Source organism: Pholcus phalangioides, unplaced genomic scaffold (genome assembly GCF_987345545.1).
Source record: "Pholcus phalangioides strain wild (caught in Gottingen) unplaced genomic scaffold, Ppha-v1.0 ptg000016l_1, whole genome shotgun sequence".
Classification (NCBI taxonomy): Eukaryota; Metazoa; Arthropoda; class Arachnida; order Araneae; family Pholcidae; genus Pholcus; species Pholcus phalangioides.
The window spans coordinates 2440985-2465772 of record NW_028301609.1 but is presented as its reverse complement, the minus strand read 5'-3'; the positions used below and the strand labels follow the sequence as shown (position 1 = coordinate 2465772).

The 24788-nt window shown below is 35.1% G+C and overlaps 1 protein-coding gene across 2 annotated transcripts in view; it reads right to left on the bottom strand.

The window, feature by feature from the left end:
* The window catches only part of Ac76E (adenylate cyclase type 2 Ac76E), a 303933-nt gene that overhangs the window by 83661 nt on the left and 195484 nt on the right, over positions 1-24788 (bottom strand). For both annotated transcript variants that reach the window (XM_089245805.1, XM_089245806.1), the window contains 2 exons: positions 6720-6847; positions 813-971 (listed from right to left, as the gene is read on the bottom strand). In XM_089245805.1, coding sequence (XP_089101931.1) covers positions 813-971; positions 6720-6847 — 287 coding nt within the window. The remainder of the gene's footprint in view (positions 1-812; positions 972-6719; positions 6848-24788) is intronic.

The following is a 24788-nucleotide window of genomic DNA, read 5'->3' as shown; positions in this document are numbered from 1 at the left end:
ACTGAAGCGCCTTAACAAACGCGATGAAGATGGTCAAGATTAAGAATTAGGAGGCGTATTCATTATGAGCAACATAGTGAAGGGTCTCGTAAGTTTGAATGGGCAACGAATTGTTTCCATGAAATAGACCTATATGTGGTACGTTTATTACGTGTAGAAAAATTGCTAAAAGTAGCTTTGTTACTATGTTCTAACAAATTAACTGGAATTTACGATCACCTAGAAACCCTGGATACTGTAAAATTGAGATTCCTTTAAAAACAAAAATGTTTAGGGTTTGGGTTATTCGCGGATTTTCCGTATTCGCGAACACCCCTAGAACGTAACTCCCGCGAATACGCAGGGACGACTGTACTGTCACTGGAAACATCGGGTCTTCATGTGTCCAACGAGATATCGAACATTGCCTTTGCACGTAATGTACGTACAAAAGTTATTTGGATTTAAAGTTTGACCTATTTTCGTGACGGTCAAAAGTAATGCTGATTTATAAAACGTTCTTCTGGTGCACAAAACTTTCGACCGACTTCCAGCCAATCAGCTACGGATGCCTTTCACTCGGGAGCTCAAATCAGATGGTAGAACAACTGCTGGAATTTTGTAATCGTGGAAAGACTAGGTACTACACATAGAAAGTCGGATCAAGTCCGGAAGGAAAATATTTTTGGTTCTATGAAAGTATGAATGATCAAGAAATTAGTTTCACTATTTCATCTAAAAGGCGTAAATTCATTATTTATAAACATACGTATCAGTTACCGACATTTGTAACAAAATAATTGATAAGAAGGGAGGCATTGCATTATTATTACCCCGGAACTCCTCCGGATTCCATATGGTTCGCTAAAGTCACGTCGTCCGACCACACGTCGAACTGCCATTTTCTCAAGCCAAGAACTCCACACAATACATCGCCAGTGTGGACTCCGATCCTCATGTCCACGTTGACCTCAGTTGCTTCTCTGATCATCCTGTAAAAACAAGAATACCGATATGGAATAAGAGATATTCAAGTACAAACGTCTCTTGAAAGTCCAAGGAAGGATTTAGACATAACACTCGAATTAATGCATAATAATCATTCTTGCTATTTAGATCGCGATAATGTGAAGTTTTAGATTATTGGATGTATATACAGGGTGAACGTGACACGTTCTGCCAAACGAAAAGGAGTGATAGACGAGCTCAAGTGGAACATGAAACACCCTACCAACCCTGTCCTCTACCGTTTTCGAATTATTATGGATATTACGATTATGGGCAAATAGGGGTGCTCAATTCTGAAAAAAAACCCCAAATTTGAGAAGTTTCTGGGAGACCTACACGCAAACATGTTTGGAAAGAACAGGAAAAATCCTATCAGGGGTGACACCAATTTCATCGAAATATCTGAATTTGATGGCGAGCTAAGGATTAGCGCCGAAGGATTGGCGAAGTTCAAAATCGAACTGCTGCCTAAAATTTCTCATCGCCAATTAACGCCAATAAATCACTTACACACATTCACTCACTTGCTCAATCACTCACATGTGACAAACTTCTGTCGTGAATTTTCTGCAAATTGGCTCACTAGGCAGGTCTTAACTTTCAAATAAATGAAAACATCAGCCACAATAGATGAAATAGCAGTCACCGTCCACTACCCTTTAGGCAGGGATTACACTATCAAAGTTTGATGAAAGTTCTTTAATAAAATTGAAAAATGCAACCAGTTTTAGCATATGTAACCAATAGGCTTATTGGTTGCTTTTTTGTTTTGTAAAATATCTTTTTTTCAATCTTTTATAGTGTATTTCTGGCCTTACGTTTGCCTTACTCAAGTTCTTCCAATGTTTATGGATTCGTACTGCAAACAGTGACAAGTTGCTCATGATAAAGTGACCACTTAATCTATATTTATATAAAATTGATTTTCTGTGTGTCTGTGCGTATGTTCTCTGTACAAATCTGCAATTTTAGATCGCCAAATCGTCGCCAAATTTTGCATATATACCAAATGGGACCCGACTTGAACGATAGGCTACTTTAAAATTTCGTCAGAGTAAGGCAAATTCCCCAAATGGGCAAAAAACTGTCGGGCAACAATGTTTTTTGGGCCTCAACAATCACTTTCCGAACGTTTACTTTGGTTACCGTGGTTCCCTAGCAATGCGTTTCAGACGTGTTTTATGCCTTTACAATGGATTGTCACTTCTCTAATCCTGTTAGCATATGTATATGTATAATAGTTTATGCCTTTATAATGGTTGGCCACATTTTTAATACTCCCAGTAATGAGGCGTTTTGAATAGACGTCATAATCATCATCAAGCATCGCTTTGAGGGTCAGGAAAAGGGTGATCCTCATAGAAATCAGTGTTAAAATTGCCGATTTTACTGTAGAAATGCGAAAATATGGTGGTGTTTTCTGTCACATCAATAATTTAAAAAATTTTATTGAATTCTCGATATTTTTGAAATATTGAGTTCACTTTGAGATATACGAAGCCCAGGAGATTAAATATGAAGTGATTATCCGGATCTACTTTTGAGTTAGATATCCAAGCAATAACATTAATTTTAACTTTTTATTTATATCTTCTTAAGCATGAAAATTAATGTCTTTGTATTAGCTTTTAACATTCAACTACATAAATTCATATAGTGTTTAGGTTGTTTTACAATTAATTATGATCCCGGAATCGAAGAAATTCCACAGCTTTAATTAAGCATTTTTGGAAGCAGAAACAGGCAGAAATAGATAACTTGAAGTTCGGGAGGGGGATCGAAATACTTGGCGCCCCTTAAAAAAGGAAAAAAAAAATTCGTTCCTATGTTTCTTTAAATCTAGATTTGTTTACTTCATGAAGTCACGCAGGAATTCGCTATATTGGTTAACTTAGACATGGTTTGCATGCCCCTCAAAGAAAGAGGGAGATATCACGTGATCCAAAAAAGCCTCATTGAAGAAAACCCGTGCAGCGCCGGGTATTATAGCTAGTGCATTATAAAGAAAGAAAGGTCTGGCTATTGAGTACAATAAAACCTTAGATAATAATAGAAAAACAGTTTGGAAGATTGTGCCGATAGGATTCTAAATAAACGTCAACGAGACCATGTATATAGGCAAAACGAAAGCCGTTACTCATAATAAAAATTCTGAACTCATCGAAAATCCAATAGTAATTTCTTATGGAAATGCTGTTCAAAACATTCCTCATTTGGATTAGTTTTGTTCTTTGTCCACGCGACGATCGTTCGATGGAGAAAAGAATTGTCAATGTTAATGTCTTCCTCCTCCATAACGTGGAATTCAGATAGTACACGACGATATCTTTCGATGTCAGATTTCTAGAATTCACCATGTCGAGAGTAACTAGGAATCTCCTGCCCTGTCGGCCTTTATTAGAGAGTGATTTCTGTCCTGGTAGTTACCACTATCGCCATCTCAGGAATGTGGATTTCAACTTATTCCATTCTCGGTAACGGGATATTCAGTTCGAATGAATCAGGCATTCCCGAGAGCTCTTTCTACTTCAGAATATTGGAGGAGTTTGATAAAGTTCTCGAATATTCAACACCAAACCATAGTCTCTTGAATTACGTAATTTTGTCGGTATTTGCCGTGACCGAGAACAAAAAAAAAAAAAAAATATGTAGCCGAATGCTTAAAAATCAGAATATTTCAATTTTAAGAAACCAAAAATTGAAATAAATTGACAAATTTCGTTTGAAAGAGTACGAATGTTGGTATTGTGTAATTTTAATAATATTCCAAGTATTAATCTCTGCAATGGTTTTTACTCTATCTCCTTCTTTCAATGAAACGCATTCTTTCCTCCCCAATGCAAGGATCCACCAAAAGTGGAAACCTGGGGTTTCCGGGAAAAGAGGTTAGTTAGTTCATTTTTTTTTCTATGTTTGCACAAACACAGGTTTAAGCGATTCGACAACAAAGACACGATGTGGTACTATTTATATAAGAGATTGAGGGACGTGTCTATGATTGAATATTAGTCATTACTAGATCCCGGATTATACGCAGTAAAAAAGTGGCGGAATATGCTATAAAATTATGCCAAAATATGCTATAAAATTATGCCAAAATATGCTATAAAATTATGCCAAAATATGCTATAAAATTATGCCAAAATATGCTATAAAATTATGCCAAAATATGCTATAAAATTATGCCAAAATATGCTATAAAATTATGCCAAAATATGCTATAAAATTATGCCAAAATATGCTATAAAATTATGCCAAAATATGCTATAAAATTATGCCAAAATATGCTATAAAATTATGCCAAAATATGCTATAAAATTATGCCAAATATGTCCTAAAAATGCCGAAATATGTCCTTAAAATGCCAAAATATGCGATAGCCCCCAGAGAATATGCACTGAAAATCCTAAAAATTTTAAAAATTCCAAAATATGCTTAATAGATGAGAAAATGCATAAAAAAAAAACAGATGTGTTTTTAAAATGCATCTTTTTTTTTTTTTTTTTTAGTGCATATGCATTCATTCACAGAAGGAGAAAAAATATCCCCACGTATGTATGTATATACATCGCACATATGCAAATAACTTTTACATATTTTTTATTCTGGCATTCTCAATTTCCAGTTTGCTGTAGCTGTGTTTTCTTCAGTAACGAAAATACCTCCTCCTCCCAACCAGATCACGGACCACCGCTCTGTCTCAAAGAGGAGATTTTAGCAGGTGGTCTCGAAGACCTGGGGGCCATGCTGGAAGCTGTGAATGTTTGTGTTGTGAACCTAACGTGAAGTATGTTTCTGCGTAATGATTGTTATGTATAATGCTGCCACGTGCCACAATTTTTCTAACTATGAGGAAAGTGTATTCCTCGAATAATTGTATCGTTGTAGGCCCGTTGTTCTCTGTGGCGAGACTTTTTAACGGGGAGTTCGGCTCGCATTCGAAGATGGGAACTACAGAAATCCAACTTTAGCCGACCAACTCTGTGGCAACGTAACAAAAAAAAAAACCACTAAAAAAATAATTCTGACACTATTTCTAAAAACAAAATTAACGTTTTGACATATCTTTAGAAATGGCCTTTCAAAACGATTAATATTCGATTAATTAATTAAACGATTAATATAAAACGATTAACATAAAACGATTAATATAAAACGATTAATATAAAACGATTAATATAAAACGATTAATATAAAACGATTAATATAAAACGATTAATATAAAACGATTAATATAAAACGATTAATATTTCAAAATACTTTACAAATATTTATTAATTCACTAAATTCCACCTTCTCGGAAAAAAACCGATGTTATAAAAATATTATGAACAATATTTATTTGATAAATTATAAACAAAAATAGAGCGAGCTCAAATAAAACCTTCAAAAATATGCACTTATACTGAAAACTCTGATTTTATGCATTTATATGCATTAATGCTAAAAAAGGCCGAAATATGCAAATGCATACGCACATATGCATTTGCATATAATCCGGGCTCTAGTCATTACCATAGGTAGCGATTTTCGTCAGAGGAACAAGTATTAGATTCCTCGAAAGACTGACTATATTTTTGGAGATGATGATTACAAGGAAGAAAAAAATTGAAATTTTTCGAATACCTGTTGCTATTTGTTGGGTGAACCTAATAGCAGCATACTTATACTGTTTGGCATTGAGTGTTCTTTTAGTTTTGCCATCCACCCTCCAAATTGGAAGTGAGAAATCGGCAATGGATTGGCGGCAAGTAGATTCTTGGTCAACCAGCACACATTTTGACACTCCAGTGTTGGATTGAGGGAGTGATTAATTGGGTGAATTCAGCATCCCAGTTGTTTTGAAATTGCGATATGGCTCTGTTTTGCTGAGAAGAGATTGTTTCGGACCTTAAAAAACTATTGGGTTTTTTTAGGCCGTACGGGAAGAGTAACTTTTAATTTAAAAGAGGAACTTTTTTTGGGTCACATACTAGGAATACAAACGATGGCTGATGAAGAAGAACATTTGAACTGAACCATACCGTCCAAGCCAAATAAAATGGGTAAAGATCTCACACGTGGTCTTTAGTGATTAAATACGTTGGAAACGTTTACACGAACCAATGTCCAAAATTTGATCAATTAGTTTTAAGGTATACCGGGATAAGTGGAAATTCGGGGCCCAGTAATTTAGTTAGCTTCCGAGAATGGTTTCCTGTAAACTTTTTTCTTCTGCACTTGCCCTATTTTTCAGTAAAAATGTGCTTGGTGTGGTAGCTGCTCATACATGATCACAAGGACATTTTTACATGAAAAAGTTAGGTTTTTGATAACTATTGCTCGGATTTTTATGACCTAAAAATCTTCAAAATATGCAAGCACCTATTACCTAAAAAAACATGAAAATATGACCTTAAAATTTAAAAATATTATTGACATAGGTGGGAAATCTAGAGTGGACATTCGCCTCCCCCGTTTACTATACACACCCTCAAACACCCTGTCTATGCAACCTGTCGTACTCCCTTTTATGTCAGTTTAAGATTGTTCATTGTGGAATACATTGGCCACCCACGGGTTGAACGTCAATGCACTATACGTATGTCATGTATTTTTTTAATCATGATTTGAATTTAAAAAAGTACTGTACTTGAAAGTGTTTTCTCTGAGGAGAAACTTCATTTCATAAAATTAATTTTATGTGATTGATTATACGTATTATGTTTCTCTCCAAAATGTTGAGAAGTTACCTGATGGCTTCGATCATAGCCAAACCCATCTGTACGCAGTTGTAAGCGTGACATGGTCTTGAAACTGGAAGTCCAGAAACACAATAATAACAGTCACCAAGTATTTTGATCCTCATACATTGGTTTTCCTGGAAAGAAACGATAGCAAACGTTTGATAAAGGCATAATTGTGAGCTTTCTAATAACAATCTAATTAATATTTCCTTCGGGCAGAAGGACCATTCAATTCATGAAGGACTTTGCACGAATGTGAACAGATTTCTCCTCAGTTCAATACAAGAAGGATAAAGACACTTTCTGGATGTTATACCGAGATGAACTCGGAAAGAGGTCTGCTGCTCTCCTCGTGAAATGGGACCCCGTTTCTCTTGCAATCCGAGCAAACCTCACGATCTATATGCACCACAAGAGACGCAACACTTCACTTTCCTTATCACGACCTTTGGCGTGACGCGCCCAAGCAGAGACTTAGCAACCTCCGTTAACTTAGGCAAATAACAGTGTCTCTAGTGGTGCAGATGGATAGCACGCTTGTCCGGATTGCAAGAGGACTAGCGTTCGATTCCCGGTAATGGTAAACTTTTCTTCCCGAGGTCACTTCTTCATAATACCCAGACAAAAAGTCTTTTTCGTCGATATATTGGGCTGAGGAAAATCGTTTCTCTGTCGCTACTGTCGCCGCCTGGGGTGGGGGACACTGAAATTTAGGGAGGCTGTGTGCTAACTTTTTACTTCGGTGTGTGACGCCACAGTACGTGAAATAAGGAAATCAAAGGCGTGTCTACGGTGATGTATACGGATGGCGAGCTTGTCCGTGTTGCAAGAGGACAAGAGTTAGCGTTTTCAGGCAGAGATCGCGTTTTCAGGCGGAGATCGCGAGATTTTTCTTTCTGAATTCACCTTGCATCCAGAAAAAGGCTCTTTTCTTAATCTCTTTTTTTCGCACGGAGACATTATTTATAAATGAAAAGGGAAGACACACACACACACACACACACACACACATACACACACACGCGATGCTAAAAAATTGAAGGATAAATAATGTCCGCCAAAAGCCCGAATTTCGGACATTGGCAGGGCCAATTTGGCTTGCCACTTCCCGAAGTAGCCAACTTCGGGCTTTGGCAGCAACATAAACACAGAGAGTGTCCCACAACCGACGGACTGACAAGGGGAGGGGGAGGAGGGTCAAAAATGGCCAAAACTTTGCTGACGTAATACTTGAACGGCCCCACAATGGTTTAGATATTGGTCAGACTTGGACTCATTCGATTGCCTTTAAGATGGATGGCTTTGAATTCTGCAACAGATCGATTGCCCTGTCAGATTTTCGTCATCGTAGGTGACGGGGGGGGGGGGGAATTTTTGAAATTTCTCAACATTATTTGAGAAATTATGTGCAATTTGGTGCAAAAATGTGTTCATGCTCATGCTAAAAAATGATTTTACTCTCTAGCGTTATCTGCTGTTGATTTCAAACACTAATTTCTGAATTAATGCTTATTTTAGCACTCACAGTTTAATCTCTTTTTTTAGAAAAATTAAATCATAAGTTATCCTTATTATTTAATTTTTCACAATTAAATTTAATCGAAATGAAACTTGATGCAGTCAAATATCGGTTGAAATAATTTTTTTTTTTGTTCTCGTGGACCTGAATCATTGAAATCACTGTATATTAACGTTGTTTATTTTAAGTTTCGGTTTCTTTAAGTACGCGTTCCAATCAAAATTAGCTTCGGTTTCACTAGAGGCATCTATTGGCAATAGAGATATTTTTTCTTATTCTTATGTGTACGTGTGAACGATAATTTTCCTTTTTATTTTCTGTTAAAAACAATTTGTTTGTTCAAATATGTACCATGATTTATCATTTCAATAACATCGTATTTAAGAAAATTAAACCCAATTTTACTACAAAATTGGACTAACTGAAATATCGGTTATGTACGATTTTCTCTTGCAGCTTCGTGAACCTCAAGCCATAAGACAAACTAAGACGAATTGGAAGGACACTTGGGACTTACCAAAAGAGTTGTAAAAGTTACGAGTGCAATAAAACAGCGTTTCTGAACCAACCCTTGCTGTTTTTGAATATTCTAAGGGGAAAAGGGCCATGTGTAAAACAAAATGGACGAGGCGTCATGACTTTGAATGGTTTTGTCCTGATATAGTGGCATATTTCACACCGCGGGCCTCTTGCTAACGAACCATTCACTTTGTATTAGTCTCTTCAAATAAACTCATAAAAAAATTGCAGTAAAAATGGGGCAAACAAGTTTTTTTTTTTGATTCAAGCTTAATCTTTAACTCTCCATCTCATTATTAGGGTTCGCAATTGGAGCCTATTCAGGAAAAACTACAGAAAAAAGGCAGTGGCCCAACCAGTAGCCATTTTTTTTTCTATTCACTGGTGGGCTAAATAAAAAGGCTAGTGGGACAAAATCCCCGCAAGTTAACATCTAATAAAAAGGCTTGGGTCAAAATCATTCGGATTCGCATATTTTCATGTCGGACGCAGTTTTATTGTTGTCCAGTGTTATCAACAAGAACACGATAGTATTTACACAATAATATTGCCTGGTTATGGGTACTACATATAGAAACTAGATTTAAATTCCAGCTGCAGATGTTGAGCATTTTAAAAAACGATGACGTTGCGTCATCATAACCGCTTTATCGTGAAAGATGGATTCCATTTTAACCATCTGTTGTCAAATAAATAATAATAATAAGGTGGGGATAAACAGGATTTTCATCGGACGGGGAGAAAAATGAACTCTGTTTCTTCGGGACACCGGACGAGCAAGAATCAATTCAGTTTCAGCCAAATCGGTCCATTCCTCTTCTTCCCCCCCCCCCTTAAAGTTTTTTTCTCCCATCTGTAGACATCGATTTTGCCATTTCTGTGCGATCTTCTCCTGTCAAGGTCCATCGGCAACCATCCTACCTGTCGACGTGAAATGTTTTCTTTCTTTAAAGTGTCGAGTTGTTGTTACCTTAACTCTCTCTTTTTCGTCTCTCGAGGTCCATCCTTTTCCTAGGATACGAGATTATAGTTGGTGTGATGGTAGAAGCCCATAGAAGAAAGAAAAGAGAAGATTTTGCTGTATCGATTTTCACAGAGAGAGAGAGGGAAGAAAATCTTTTATTATTTATTTACTTATTTCCGTTCTTACCACTACTTTCATCTTCAGAGGCTAAACATTTATGCCTGGAGCTGTCGAATGGTCCTGAAAACCATTACGAAAGAAAAAGAAAAGTAATCAACTTCGAATTTTTGTTCTTTTTTTTTTAGACCATTTGTCTTTACTTTTTCTGTTATTATTGCTTTTTCCATGTCACAGAAATCGTTTCTGTGCCATTAGTTAGTGAACTCGGACTCACAAAAACAAAAACGGTGGAAACCTTTCGTCGCTCTCATTCTTTGTCTTTCTTTAGTAGTAGTGGTACTTCGACCATTTCCTGTAATGATGTGCGGACGTGTGTGTGGATACTTTTTTTTCTTTAAACCTGTAGTTGTCTTGTGGAAATGAAAATTCAATGAGTTGTCGTGGATGTTCGCCACTAATGGTTAGCGACTCTACCATGACGTGTTTTTTTTGTTCTTTTTGGAATATTACCTTAAATTATGGAGCGAAGACCGATAAATCATCGAAGCATTGTACTGTCTCTTGACAAGAAAACAAAAAGAATTCACAAGTTCGATTTTTTTTCACTTTTAAATTTTCTAAACATCCACATCTCAGGTTTGAGTAATATAGAAAAACCTTTTTGAGAAGAAATGAAAAAAAAAAGTTATATTTTACATTTATAGATACGCACTTTGAGAGTCTCAATATATTCAAGGTAAGTTTCTGAACAATAATCACGTAAAGTGAGTTAATTAGTAACTAGGTGAATATTTCGAAATTTATAATAATTTTTTCATCATTTTTTTCCCCTGAAAGATTCATGTAATAAACACTTTGTGTTTTCGATACTTTGCAATAATATTTAATCAAAATGAGAAAAAAGAGACCATGGAAGAAAGAATAGATAGAATGTAAAACAAAAGTCAGAAGTGATGTGGTCTTGAAAGATTAGAAGGAATAGAAAAAGATGGGACGAAAGGAGAAGAAAATGGTGGAAAGCGAGTGAAAGATAGAGGGAAACATGAAACAGGGAGGGGAAAAATAATGACAGAAGGAAAAGGAGTGAGTACAGGTAAAAAAAATGGAATGAGAGAAATAGAAGAGAAAGCGGAGGGAGTGTAAGGAAACTAGGAAAGAGGAAGGAGAAAGAAGTAGAAAGGGGGAAGAAAAGAGAAAGAAGTAGAAAGGGGGAAGAAAAGAGAAAGAAAGAAAGATAAAAAGAAAACTTGAAAAAAGAAGGGGGAAAAAATGGGAGAGATACGAATCATCGGGGAAAATGAAAAGAGGGAAGAGGAAGATAATAGAGGAAGAAGAGAAAGAAAGAAATAGAGACAAAGTGTGGAAATAAAGAAAGGAGAAAAAGAGGAAACGGGGAGATATGAAGAGAGAATGGAAAAGAATTGCAAAATGAAAAGATAAGCGGAGAGGGAACAGAGGAAGAAATAAGAAGAAAATTAAGAAAAGAATTGAAAGAGGAAGAGATAAGAAGGGAAGAGAAGAATAAAAAAAGGAAGAGATAGGAGGGAAGAGAAGAAAAGAAAGCGGAAGAGATAAAAAGAAAGCGGAAGAGATAAAAAGAAAGGGGAAAGAGAAGAATAGAAAGAGGAAGAGAAGAATAAAAAGAGGGAAAGATAGAAAGGGGAAGAGAAAAATTGAAAGAGGGAAAGATAGAAAGGGGAAGAGGATAATAGAAAGAAGAAGAGATAAGAGAGGGAAGGAGAAGAAAATTGAAAGAGGAAGAGATAAGAAGGGAGAGAAAGAAAAATAACGAGGGATGGAGAGAGCGAGAAAGATAAAAGAGTAACGATAGCAATTGTGAAAGAATAAAAAGAAATCAACGAAATGCAGAAAAGATATAGAATTATAAAGAAGTAAATAGTGATGTGAGTATTTCATTTCTGAAACCCGAAGCATTAAAATAATTTTTTGTTTGTTTCTTTCTTTCCACTTTCCTAATCTAATCGTAGCGAAAGAAATATGATTTACATAACCGTTCAAATAAGAAACTCCAGATTAAAAACAAAAAGATATATAATTATCGTAAAGTATAGCTATTGTCAACAAATTTGAAGATTCAAAATAAAAACTCTCTGTTGACTAAAAAAGGAAAAACAAATCCTATCTTGATTTAAAAATAATCGAAAAGCCAAAGCAAAGAAAAAGGTTTCAATTCCATTTGCAATCGTCTCTCTCTCATCCAGCAATTTTCTTTTAGTTAAAGAAGATAAGAATTAAAAGAAATCTTTATTTGTTTTCAACCCGGAGATTTCAACAAAGATACCTTAAAAAGGAAATTGGAAAAGAAATAAATTGAAATAAAGGCGAGAGATTCAAGCTTGGAATCTGACAGACACGTTTTTATTTTTTTCATTTCCTTTTAGTATAAGTTCGTGGTTAGGAATTCGAAACACCTCCAAAGAAATGGATAAAAGTAAGAAAATCAGGTAAAGGAAAACGTAATTTGCCTTTCTACCTTGAATTCTTTCATCAGTTCGATCTGACAGCTTAAGGGATTTTTAACGTTTGCACAGCGGGAAATACAAGAAAGAGAAGAACTCTCCACTTGTGGCTTGGAAAGTAATAACAAAGCCAGACGCAAATTTTTATTTCCCTTGGGAAATTCAATAAACTTTTCTTCTTTCTTTTTCCTCTCCAACTTCTTGCGTTTTCTTTTTTCTTTCCTCCTTCAACGAACAAACATCTACCTTATGTATCTAGGATTTATCCTTATCGGAAGGAGGACACGCAGATTTCAGGAACAAAGCCGACGTGTACGGGTACAGTATAATGTATTAGTGGAGATTATTATAGGAAAAACAAAAGCTCTCATTTATCTATACGTATATTTGAAGTGGAAGAGAAATTTCAGACAAAAGTTTTATTCAAGGATAATGCCACTTACCGCTATCCATACGAAGGTTTTTCAACAGCTGAACAGCTGGCTGATGCGAAGATGAATTTAGGAAGGATAGAAAATTCAACTGTGCTTGCGCGGAATCGAACCCACGTCCTCTCTCTTGCCGGGTGAGTTCACTATACCACTAACTAACTAACCGTGTGATGGCTGGGTCTATATCCTACGGGACTTCTAACCGAAAAGCCATCACCGGGAAACATATTTTCAATATGTTTAAAATGCAAAATCAAATAATACGTATGCTCATCCCATACGCATTGCACAATTTCCAAACATTTCAGAAATAATTATACATACAAGCATAGTAAAATAACAAGCAAAATAAAGTAGTACATATGTGTATCCCATACACATTCCCCAATTTTTAAACATTTAAGAGATAATAATTATACATACATGCAAAATAAAATAGTACACATATGTGCATCCATTCACATTCCACAATTTCCAAACATTTCAAAGATAGAAATACAAACAAAAATGTGTACATCAAATAACCCAATCACATATGGCTAGTCATCAGAGATGCAATATGCTACCAGAGCGTATACTATAATATAGAGGTTATTGAATTCTGATCGAATTGGTAGTCTATTCCGTAGCAGGGATTTGCTTCGAGTAATAGGCGGCAAGTGATCTAATACGATTGAAGTCGTGGATGTGTTCGAGTCTGGAGGTAGGCTAGAAGGTCTAGTCTTGATGTGCCATATATGCATAATGGGTCTCTATAGAATTTATAAGGTTTTCTATCTTTTTAGTGAGGACTTCCGATCTAATGATTTGGTTCTTCCATATGTTTATGTAAGATGGATTTACTTGTTGAAAATGAACATCACTGATGTACTGGCACTGTGTGAAATAATGCAGTAGGTCCCCCTTACCGCCACAGTTACAGAATTTGTTGTTGGAGAGTCCGAAGCGTTTTAAATAAGTTGGCAATGAACCGTGTTCTGAAAGAAAAATTGTCTTCTGACGTGACCAGACTTTATTCATAGTCTGAACTTGTGAAACTACCTTTTGAGCCTCTGCTCGTGTCCGAATCATTCCATTCCCTTTGCCGTCTGTTCCTAAGCCTTCCTTTTAATATTTTTTTGACAAAAGATTTCTATTAGCAATGGAAGCTTAGTCGCAACCATAGCTACAGCGTCGGCAGCATAATTTCCAAAGCTGTTCTGATGTGATTTTATCCAGGCAACATGAAGGTAAGAGTTGTTAATCAACAGGTTTCGGATTCGGTGTACTAATTGATGCCGGGATCTACTGTTATGAATTGCTCTGATGCTTGCCGGGCTGTCGGAGAATACTGTAATGTGAGATTTTTGTGTTTTTGAATCTGTCGAGAGCGTGCGAGATAGCAATGATTTCTGCTTGAAAAACAGAATTATTAGCATTTAGTATGATGCTCCACGTGTAGAGGATCTTGTTGCTCTGGGCAACGACGAATGCTGCCGCTGTACCAGTGTCCATTTTAGATCCATTAGAAAAAATCGCTTGCTCGTCATCTTCGTTTAATTTTTCTTCAAGTGAGATTTGATGAGGATAAAAATTGATTGCTGGATGTTTCTGAAATCCGTATGAGGTGTTTTCGAAGTGTGCCCTGAGCATAGTAAACTCCTCGTTTACCACATCTTGGTTGAGTCTTGTGATAAGAGCCACATTGCATTCATAAGAAAGAAAAAGATTAAGTGGAGGGTTGCCACAGAAGCAACCTGAAGTACGGACGATGCTGTTGTTCGATAGGCTCCTACAACATATAGCAAGAAAGGCCGTTGAATCGAGTTAACCTTCCTGATTGCTCTAGCAGTAGGATTGTAGAACCAGACAGCAGCACTATACGCTATAACTTTACATAGTACTGACGTGTATAATATATTAGTTCCCCACTTTGGGCCAGCAGTACAACGAAGTTTATTTAATATGTTGTTTGCTTTAACTGCTAGATTCATTGAATGTTGAATGAAATCAAATTTCTCATCAAATCCCAGAATTTTTAATGTAGAGGTATGCCGAAGTCTCTGGCCACTCATGTAAATCTTCGGTAGTTTACGTTTCTTATTAGGCCAGAGATAGCTAGCCCTGCTCCACTCTATTTCTAGTCCATGTTTGATGACCCAGTCGTTTATTGAGTTCAAGATTTCTCTGGCCCGATCGTTCATATCGTTTACTGATTTATCAGCAATGACTAATACTATATTATCGGCACACGCCTGTAGGTGAACTCTTGCCGGTCAAATCTGGTCCAACACTTGGTTGATGCCTAAGTTCCAAAGGGTTGGCCCTCTGTCCGATCCCTGTGGAGTGCCACATCGCATCGAGTGTTGATTCGAAATTCCTCCATCGAATGTTAGACAGATTTTCCTATCAAACAAAAAGTTCTCGAGTGTTCGGCCTAGATCATCTGGGATTTGTAGTTCCCTCAGTGTATTTATGATATAGTTGTGAGGCAGCAAATCGAATGCTTTTCTAATATCGAGCGTGATCCCCGCTACAAGAAAGTCTTCCTGTATAAATTGTTGTACAGTTTTCATTAAGTCGAGCAGAGCCATTTCACAAGATCTTCCACAGCGGAAGCCGTATTGATAACGACTTACTACATTGTTCGTTTCAATGAAGTAAGTAAGCCTCTGGATTAATATTTTTTCCAGCAGTTTGTCGAAGACAGGTAAAAGAGTGATTGGGCGATAAGAATCCAAAATCGTTGGATTTCGGTCTTTCTTTAAGAAAAGAAGTTTTCCGACCTTGAAACGATTAGGGAAGGTTCTCAGTTCGAGACATTTAAGCAGGGTTTTCCTAGGAGTAGAACTTCTGCGCCGTGTGCAGCGTGAAAACGTTAATTGGTTAAAAACTTGAAATTCAGGTTTTTTTTGACCAATCAGAGTTTTTATACACTGCACGACGCGCTGTAGAAACCTGCTTCTAGGAAAACCTGGCTTTATTGAAGAAGTCCCTAGTTAGTGAAGGGAAAGCTTGATATAGGCTACAATTTTCATTATTGGATTAGTGATGAAGTCGATCCCTGGTGCTTTTCTAGGACTAAGTTCGTGAAGAATTTTCTGTATTTCAGCGAATGAAATTGCATGAACTGAGATGTTTGTGTAATTAACAGAGGAGTTGATTAGCATCTCTTCTCCGTTATTGCAGGGAAATAATTGTTTCAATTGCACCTCTGCAGCTTGACCAATGGAAATATCGGTTCCAAAAATGTTTCGCAGAATGATTTGCGTGGTGAATATTTTCTTTTTTAATGTAGCTTTGTAAGCTTTACCAAATGTTTCTGACTGTTCTCACAATATTTTTTCCAGCAATTGGCTTTGGGGAACCGGTGCGTTTTTTGTACTCTGCAATAGCTGCCTTGTATTTTTCCCGGCGTTGCTGAACATCAATCCCATGTCTAATTGCAGATTTCAGCTTTCGCTCAAGGGCTCTTACTTGTTTCTTCTTAATATTTAAATCTTGATTCCACCAGAAAAACTGAGTAACTTTTTGGTTCTCCATGTAGCCCAGAAACTTCTCGCAGTAGCTCTGAATCAGATCCATGTGAAATAATTCAACACGTCAGGGTCTTGAATCTCGCGAATTTCTGGTTTGAGACGCATCAATTATGATTTGATTTTCCCTTGAAATACCCTTAATTTCCTCTGGGTAGTCTTGGAGTATTTGTTTGTACATATTTAGAGTGATTTGTACATAAAGATTTTAATACTTCTGTGTGATCTAATGTCATATTCCTCAGAGATAGTTCTTCTGCTGCAATTGAAGAGCCTCAGGGAATTTGTGTAGGTGACGTCTGGCCAACCTTTGTCTTTATTTCGTTGAAAGATTGGGATATCATGATTGGTATTGAACAAAATTAAATTGTTAGCCATTATATGATCTAGGAACCAGATACCTCTTATGTTATTTGCTCTGTATCCCCATAACTGATTATGTGCATTTAAATCTTCAGCAATGATGACGTCTGTTTTTCCAGCCTCGTAGAGGATCTGCTCGATTTCTTCAATAGTCTCGTGAAGGTCCTCATGTGGTGAAAAATAAGCAGATGTTATTATGAAATCGTTCTTTTGCAGCCGTACTTGAATTGCCACAACATGTTGGCCAGTGTAAAAGAGAGCTGGTTGACAGCTACGTGAAATCTGCACTATGATAGCTTTATTATCACTTGAAAACCCAATCATATAGATGGGAAAACCACAAGATTCTTTACGATTTACCCAGAGTTCTTGTATGCATAGAAAGTCGAACCCTTCTTTTAAAGCATTGGTGAGTGAGAGTGTGAGACGTTACATCAATTGATTTATCCACATGGAGTTGGAATATGGTTACAGATTGGTTGTCGTTCTAGTTCATTTTGTCCTGTTAGTCTCATGAAGGCTGGTTGATAAGCGAAATTTCAATTTGAAATTTCTCTTAATTTCTCGTAAAATTTTGTCTTTCCCGTTTCGATTATGGCAGAAGATCTGTATGCCTATATTGGTGGATTTAATATTAAATATTTTTCACTGGATAACCCAAAGCCAATTCTGTTGTTTGAGTACTTTGTTCGCCTATAAATGTTGTACATTTCCAATAGTTGATCTATTTTTTGATGAGATCTCTCTTGCCAGTTCCTGCTTGCTACCATTTTGTGCGTCTCTGAACGGGCAGTTGAATTTTCTGTCTTTCCTAAATTGATCTTTACATCAGCCAGCGGTTAAACACCTTCAAATGGATAACGGAGAAAGACATTTTCTTCGGGTAAGTCGCCATCTGGTGGCAGTGTCAGTAGTTGTGAGCTTTAGACTGAATTAGGTCCGATCGTCCATGTGAGGTCCTGTTCAGTGCACGCGTGCTCTAAGGAAAGATTAAGAAATTCGTTGCCTTTATAGCCTAATGATCTAGGGCTCTCACTCGGCAAGTAAGAGGATATAAGGCGCATAGGTTCGATTTTCCCTTTCCCTAATCAACGCTTATCCATGACTCCCCAGAACAGGTTAACTAAGAATTTCTTTCTTCTAAAAAACCTTTGTCAAGGCGGCAACCGACGGTGCCGGTGGTGGCACACCATGGCACTCCGGCGCATAGTTTGAGAACACCCGAGTTACACATTACATTATAACGCCTCTCAGTGGCAGGATAAGAAAAATGCAGGATTTTAGCACAAAGGGGGAAAAAATTCATTTTTTTTAAATTTTTCAATCAATTATTAGGGAAAAAAACAGTTGTCCTGTTTCACTAGTTCCCGTTTCCCATACGTCCCTCTCCGATCAAATGATGTGTATGACCACCGTACTTGCAAGCAGGTCTTTTTTCGGATATAGTTATTATTCGATTATGGCTATTAGAAGCCCCGAGTCCCGATGTGAGCACATTAAGCGACATGGTGAGGACTGTAGTATATATGATTAGATTTTTTTTGGAGAGATGGTGTATCGATGGTTTGGGATATGATTAAGTATAGTCATAACAAGTTGGAATACATCGAAAGGAATCTTAGATGTACCTGCTACAGTGAATGTGATAAATCGGTCACACGCGCGCGCTATCAATAATTGCCAGATATTATGCATAATCACCAATTACCTCCGTAAGTTTGATAAATTTCCATAAATTTACCACTTTTACCGGTTGGTGTGCATAATTCTCGAATGAAGTTGGTAATCAGGATAAATATGGAGGAAATCTTGCGAAAAATATCACTTAAATTCAAACACTTATTTCCAGTATATGATCCACCTACTACAGATATTTTGCTGTAAAAATTAAATTTAATGAAAATAAGTGTTATAAGGCTAAAACTTATTAATTATACGTATGAAACTTGCGAATTATACGTATGAAACTTGTGAATTATACGTATGAAACTTGTGAATTATGCGTATGAAACTTATGAATTATACGTATGAAACTTATGAATTATACGTATGAAACTTATGAATTATACGTATGAAACTTAAGAATTATACGTATATATATATTACGTATACTCTATTAGACTTGTTAACTTCTCTCACATTTATCAACATTTTTGAACATAATCAACATCACTGATCAAGTATATCACCATAGACTGAAGTTTGAGCGAAAATGTCCGGTAAATTTAAGCAATTCATTGACAATTTATCATATTTACCAATACGCGCAGGGATTATGCACAATCTCTGATAAATGTGATAAATTCACAAAATTTATCAAACTGACCAAAATGGTAGGTGATTATGGATAATAATCACACACACACACACACACATTGGATTTATCACATTTACCGTAACATATACATTCAATTTGAATGTATTGATATTATATTGATATTATGAATAATTATGATACGAAAGTAAAAAAATTCCTTTGAAAAGTGATAACTGAAAAAAACTGTAATAATCTAAATGTTTTTGAATAAAGTACTAATTAATATATAGATATATAAATCTCTACTGATTAGTGAAAAATAATAAACAAAATCAACTACCGAATTTCGGCAGATTTTTAAAAAAATAGAAATATTTACAGATTTCGGTAGAAATGCGGTTGCGGATTTATTTCAGCATTTTGGAAAAAGTGATTTTTACTTTTAAAACCAAGGGGAAAAATCAACAATAAAGCACGATCCTTACTTATTATGGGCATCTTTTCTCAGCCACCTCGTTGGGCATTTGTACCTTGTATTTGTATTAATATACAAATACAACACCACAACAGGAAAAATGCCCAACGAGGTGGCTGAGAAAAAGTTGCCCATAACAAATATGGATTCATAAATAATGAATATTATCATTGATTGTAAAAGTAAATGATAAAAATTTACATCTTAACATGAGATAAGTACACAATTTTTATGTTAATGTTCGAACAAATTTCCAGAATTGTCCCTAAATTGTTGGATTTTATAAAATTTAGAAAATATCGAAAACCGTGTGCTATCATCGAATTCGAAATAACTGATGTATTCACATAAGAAATAAATGAGAATAAATGAGCAAAAAATTGAAAAGATGCGCAAAAGATTGGGAATAAGAGAATGAATGAATACACGAATTATTTAGCTATATACTTTACGCTAACTTAGGTATAATAATCATGACAACAAACATTTTTTTTTGTAAGATTGTCATCAACAGGCACGTCTGAACACAAATTGATACGACACATTCCTAATTGAGAAATTCCTAACTCAGCAATAAACAAATCTTATCTACACGCACAAAAAAGGCAGCATTATTTATTACGATAACTCAATAAAAATGTTTATAAAACGTTATAACAATAGTTTATGAAGATCTTATTTTTTTTCCTTTTCAATATTGTGAAAAAAGCACAGTCAGTTAATCTAGCATGAAAAAAGTTTCTCCTAAAACGATAAGACCCTAAGTATTTTGGAATAAACCACTAATTCATAGATAAATCTCTATTCATTAGAAAAGAAAAAGCAATGCATAAAATAAATCAGCTACTGAATTTCTGCAGATTCTCGAAAAATATATGTATTTATAAATTTCGATATAAACGTATTTTGCGAGTTTATTTTAGCATTTTCGAAAATATAATTCCTACTTTTAAAATCAAGGGGAAAAATTAATAGCAAACACACTCATTATAAATACGATCATTATTTGAATAATTAAAAAATACGTTCAGTGTATGAGAATTTGTCAGAAATTGACATTATGGTATAATAGGCTATAAATATAGAATTTATGTTAAATTTTAAGCACATTTAAAAATCGGGGCTCAGGAAAAGACGTTTTGTTGCACATCGTAAAAATGTAGAAAACAGCGGAAACCACGTGATTATCAAATTCGAAACGAATTATTTCGTACTCACTTGACAAATGAATGAATGAAAAATGGAAAAAACATGATTGGGAGTAGAAAGATCATCGGAATTATTCTGATATATATACGCGTATTAACTCGGATTTAATAATAAAAACAAACTTTTTATTGCAAGATTTTATCACAGGCGTTTCTGAACTCAAATTGATGTGCGCATTACTAATTGATAAATTTCCTACAAATCAGCAATAACTGCAATATTATATATTGATATAATATTGCAATATTAATGATTACGATAACTCAGTGAAAAGATTATAAAAGAGTTATAAGAATAGTTCATATGAAGACGTTATTCTTTTCTTTTTCAATATTATGAAAAACACAGTCTGTTTAATCTTGTATGAAAAAGATTTTTCTTTCCGTTTTCCACATAAATAAGTTTTTTTAATATATAGGTTTTTCTATTATTTTGTATATATTTCTATGCTAATATATATGTTATACATATATCAAAGAGAAAAAGGCATTCCCATGGAATTCGAAGAATTCCCATAAAAGACCAAGCCCATACTTAATCCTCTTCCGATTCCGTCTTAAAAGATGATAATTCTATTTGGTTCCTCGGAGAATACTGTTTCGACATTTTTCATCGAATTGTGATTAATGAACGGAAAACGGAAAATAATTTTTTTTCGTGCTCCACAAATCGGTACCTTCGTGAGATAAATTTACATATAAAGTGGCCGAAATGAAACGAGAATCCAATTAATGCTAAGTCAAGCCGAAATGAAAGAGGAATCGAATTGAAACTACGTTAAAAACAGCACAAAATAGACAGTTTATTTGACAAAAGAAATATTATTTATATGATGTGAAATGACTTGGAAATATCGGGGTATTATTCTCCTTTAATATTTAACTTCATTTGCATATCGTTCGTATAAACCGCATGTTTAATGATTTATATAAATTCGACTTTATATTTTTTTCTTTATTCATTAAAATATTTCAACTAGAAAAACTATTAAAATCGAATTAACTTATACTCTCTGATTACATTACGACGAGGTTCGTATACACGCGTCAAGTAATTTAGGGGTTCAGGGGCCTCATGCCTTTTAACATGGTGAAAAACTGTGCTCTCTAATAAAAATGTCACTGAAAATACTATTTAACCATTGATTTATTTAAATTTTTTACACATATTCTTGATTGTATGTGCTATTCTGTGTTGGTATAAAGCTATATATATCTTAGATAAGTAATTTTTTGTAAATTTTCAAAAAATTTCATTAAAAACAGCTTGCGCGCATGATAAAATACCATGACGTTAATGTAATTGAATAAAAGTTGATTAAAAAATATATATATAAAGGAAACTGTTCAGTTCACACATGAAATGATGAAAAAGTTTGAGATTTCATTGACTCAATCTTATATAGAATTAAATTTTTAAATTTTAATTTTTAATTTCAATAATTTTTAAGTTTAAAATTTAATTCTAAATAAGATTGAGTCAATGAAATCTCAAACTTTTTCTTCATTTCATGAATTGAACAGTTTTCTTTATATATATATATATATATATATATTTGGAATCAACACTTTTATTCAATTACATTGATGTCATGGTATTTTATCATGCATTTTTTAAATGTATTTTTTTCGAAAATTAAAAAAGTAATTAAATATTCAAGATATGTAAAACTTTATACCAGCATAGGATAGTGCATGCAATCAAAAACATGTTTAATGAATTTGAAATAAATAAATGGTTAAACAGTATTTTTAATGATATTTCTATTACATAGCACGGTATTTCACCATGTTAAAAGGTATGAGAACCCCCCCCCCCCCCCCCCACGTAAAGTCGGCAAGAATACCGTACTAAAAAAAATTTGTTCCAACGTAAAGTAATCAAGTTGTGAATGCCCATTGGATAGTACGAGCCCAGCCCACTCACACATGCGTGTAGTGCCTATATTTGACCAATAAATAAATAAATAAATGAACCGGAATCAATGGGAAAGAAATATGATTCCACTTCAATCAAAGTGATAATTCCAGAATCAATTGAAGAAGTTATTTAATAATGAGAGGGGGGGGGGGAAGAAATAATTTCAGAATCAAGGGAAGAAATAATTTCAGAATTAAAGGAAGAAATAATTTCAGAATTTGTGAACGAAAGAAATTTCATATTCCCTGGACAGATCGTAAAGATCTCTTGGGAATACGTGAACACATAAAAAATAATAATTAAAAAAAAGGAGTCCGGAATCAATGGAAGAGGAATATAGAGAAATAATTCCGGAATTATAATGTAAGTTCACAGAATCGATGGAGCTATCCCCCCCCTACCCCGTTTCTTTCAGGGCTCTATATAGATCTTTTTGGCTCTCAACTAGAAACATATAAACGCCTTTTATTCGACCGAAACAACCATCCATTTTCGTGCTTCCCCCGATAAGTTTCCCCAATATTAATACAGTGAAACCTCGATACAACGATACTTGGCGGACCAAGAAAAAATACCGTTGTAGAGGAGATTATCGTTACATCGAGCGGTAACATTATCATTAACCACCACTAAATTAATGCTGTTGTTGGCAACTCTTTTGAACTGACGTTGTTAATACCACCATTTATAAGTATTTATACCCAGCAAAAAACTAACTCTGAATTTTCAACCCTGTAAAGTAGTTTAACCCACAACACTTTTCTGTACTACACAAAAAGTAGCTACACGGTAACTCGATTAACACTTCTGGAGGGTACATAGTGCAAAACACCGCGATGTGTTATTAAATATCTCTTCGAATGAATAAAAACTGATGAAAAATTTAAAAACATATTGAAGGTGATTCTAAGCGAAACATTAAAAATATCGTTATACAGGAATTTACCGTAGTAGAGAATACCGTTGTATCGGGAGGAGTTTAATATGGGACCCATAGGGGTAATTCCAAACAAGATTTTAAAAATATCGTTATAGAGGGATTTATCATGGTATCGAGGTTTCACTGAATTTACATTTTTTCATAGTTGAAGCCCAGACATCTTGTTATATTTTCCAGTTTCTATTACCATAATTATGGGGCCCTAAAATGGTCGTAGCCCGGTGTGAGCGAATCTGTCGTACATCCTTAAGGGCAGTTTTTCATAAGCTTCGTGCAAATGAGTTGGAAATCACGATTAAATCAGATTGGTTCAACTTGAATGGAATTTTTCTTCGACAAACATCAAAAGCAAAAAGAGAATTTTATAATGTTTCTTATAAAACGTGTTTATATTCCATTAGTGCGCACTAGACAAATATTCATGTCATTTTTATAAGACGGTTTCAGTTGAGTATTACTGTGATACGAAAAATAAAGAAAGAATTTTCCAGAACTATCCAGTAAATTCCATCTCCAATTTTTTTTTTTTTGCCCTCTCTCTACTTTACTGCATCTATTTTTGTAAAGATAGAGGAAAGGCGCTCTAAATTAGATTTCGGGAAGTATTTCACGGGGAAAAATATATAAACGAATTTTTATTCTGAGGCTTAAGCTTCTTGATCGAGGATTGGGCGAATGGGGGGGGGGGGGGTCTGAAGATTTTAGAGAATGTTTGGAAGCCGAAGAAAAAAAAAAGAAAGAAGAATAAGCACTTCGACAAGCAGAAAATTAAATTAATGCACCGAACGCCAAGTTCTTCTATTTTGAGAAGCACAAAAAAATTGATGATGGAGAAGTGTTTGGTTTGTTATTGTTGTGGGTTCACCACCGCTTTTGCATGCTTCTTTTTGTTGGGATAACAGAAATCTCTGGTGATGAATCTCGGAATCTCGTCGTTGTTGAGATTTGGGACGTTTTTCTCCATGGTAACGACGTTACAGAGACAGGCACACAATGCTGTTTCTATTAATAACCATTTACGTTCGATGGAATTCAGATACAGTGTGTTACGAAAATTATGCAGATCGTCCTCATTTACGAGATTTCTTGTGTGAGAAGTCGCTCTGTGTTTAGCGTATTTTGTCGAATCTATGCGTGTATGTAAATAGCTGTTCTGTAAAAATAAATCTGTGTTGTCCTTCGAGTTGCTTCGTGCTTTGCCATCTCGAGTGCTTGTGAGAGACATTATCCAGAACAAGTGTATAATACCATTCATGTCGTCTATTACAAGTGTGGTTCGATACTGCATTTTCCTCATGCTTTTTCATTTTCTCGTGTTTTAGCTTTGATTTTAGAAACTAACCAAAATATTAGGATGATTTTA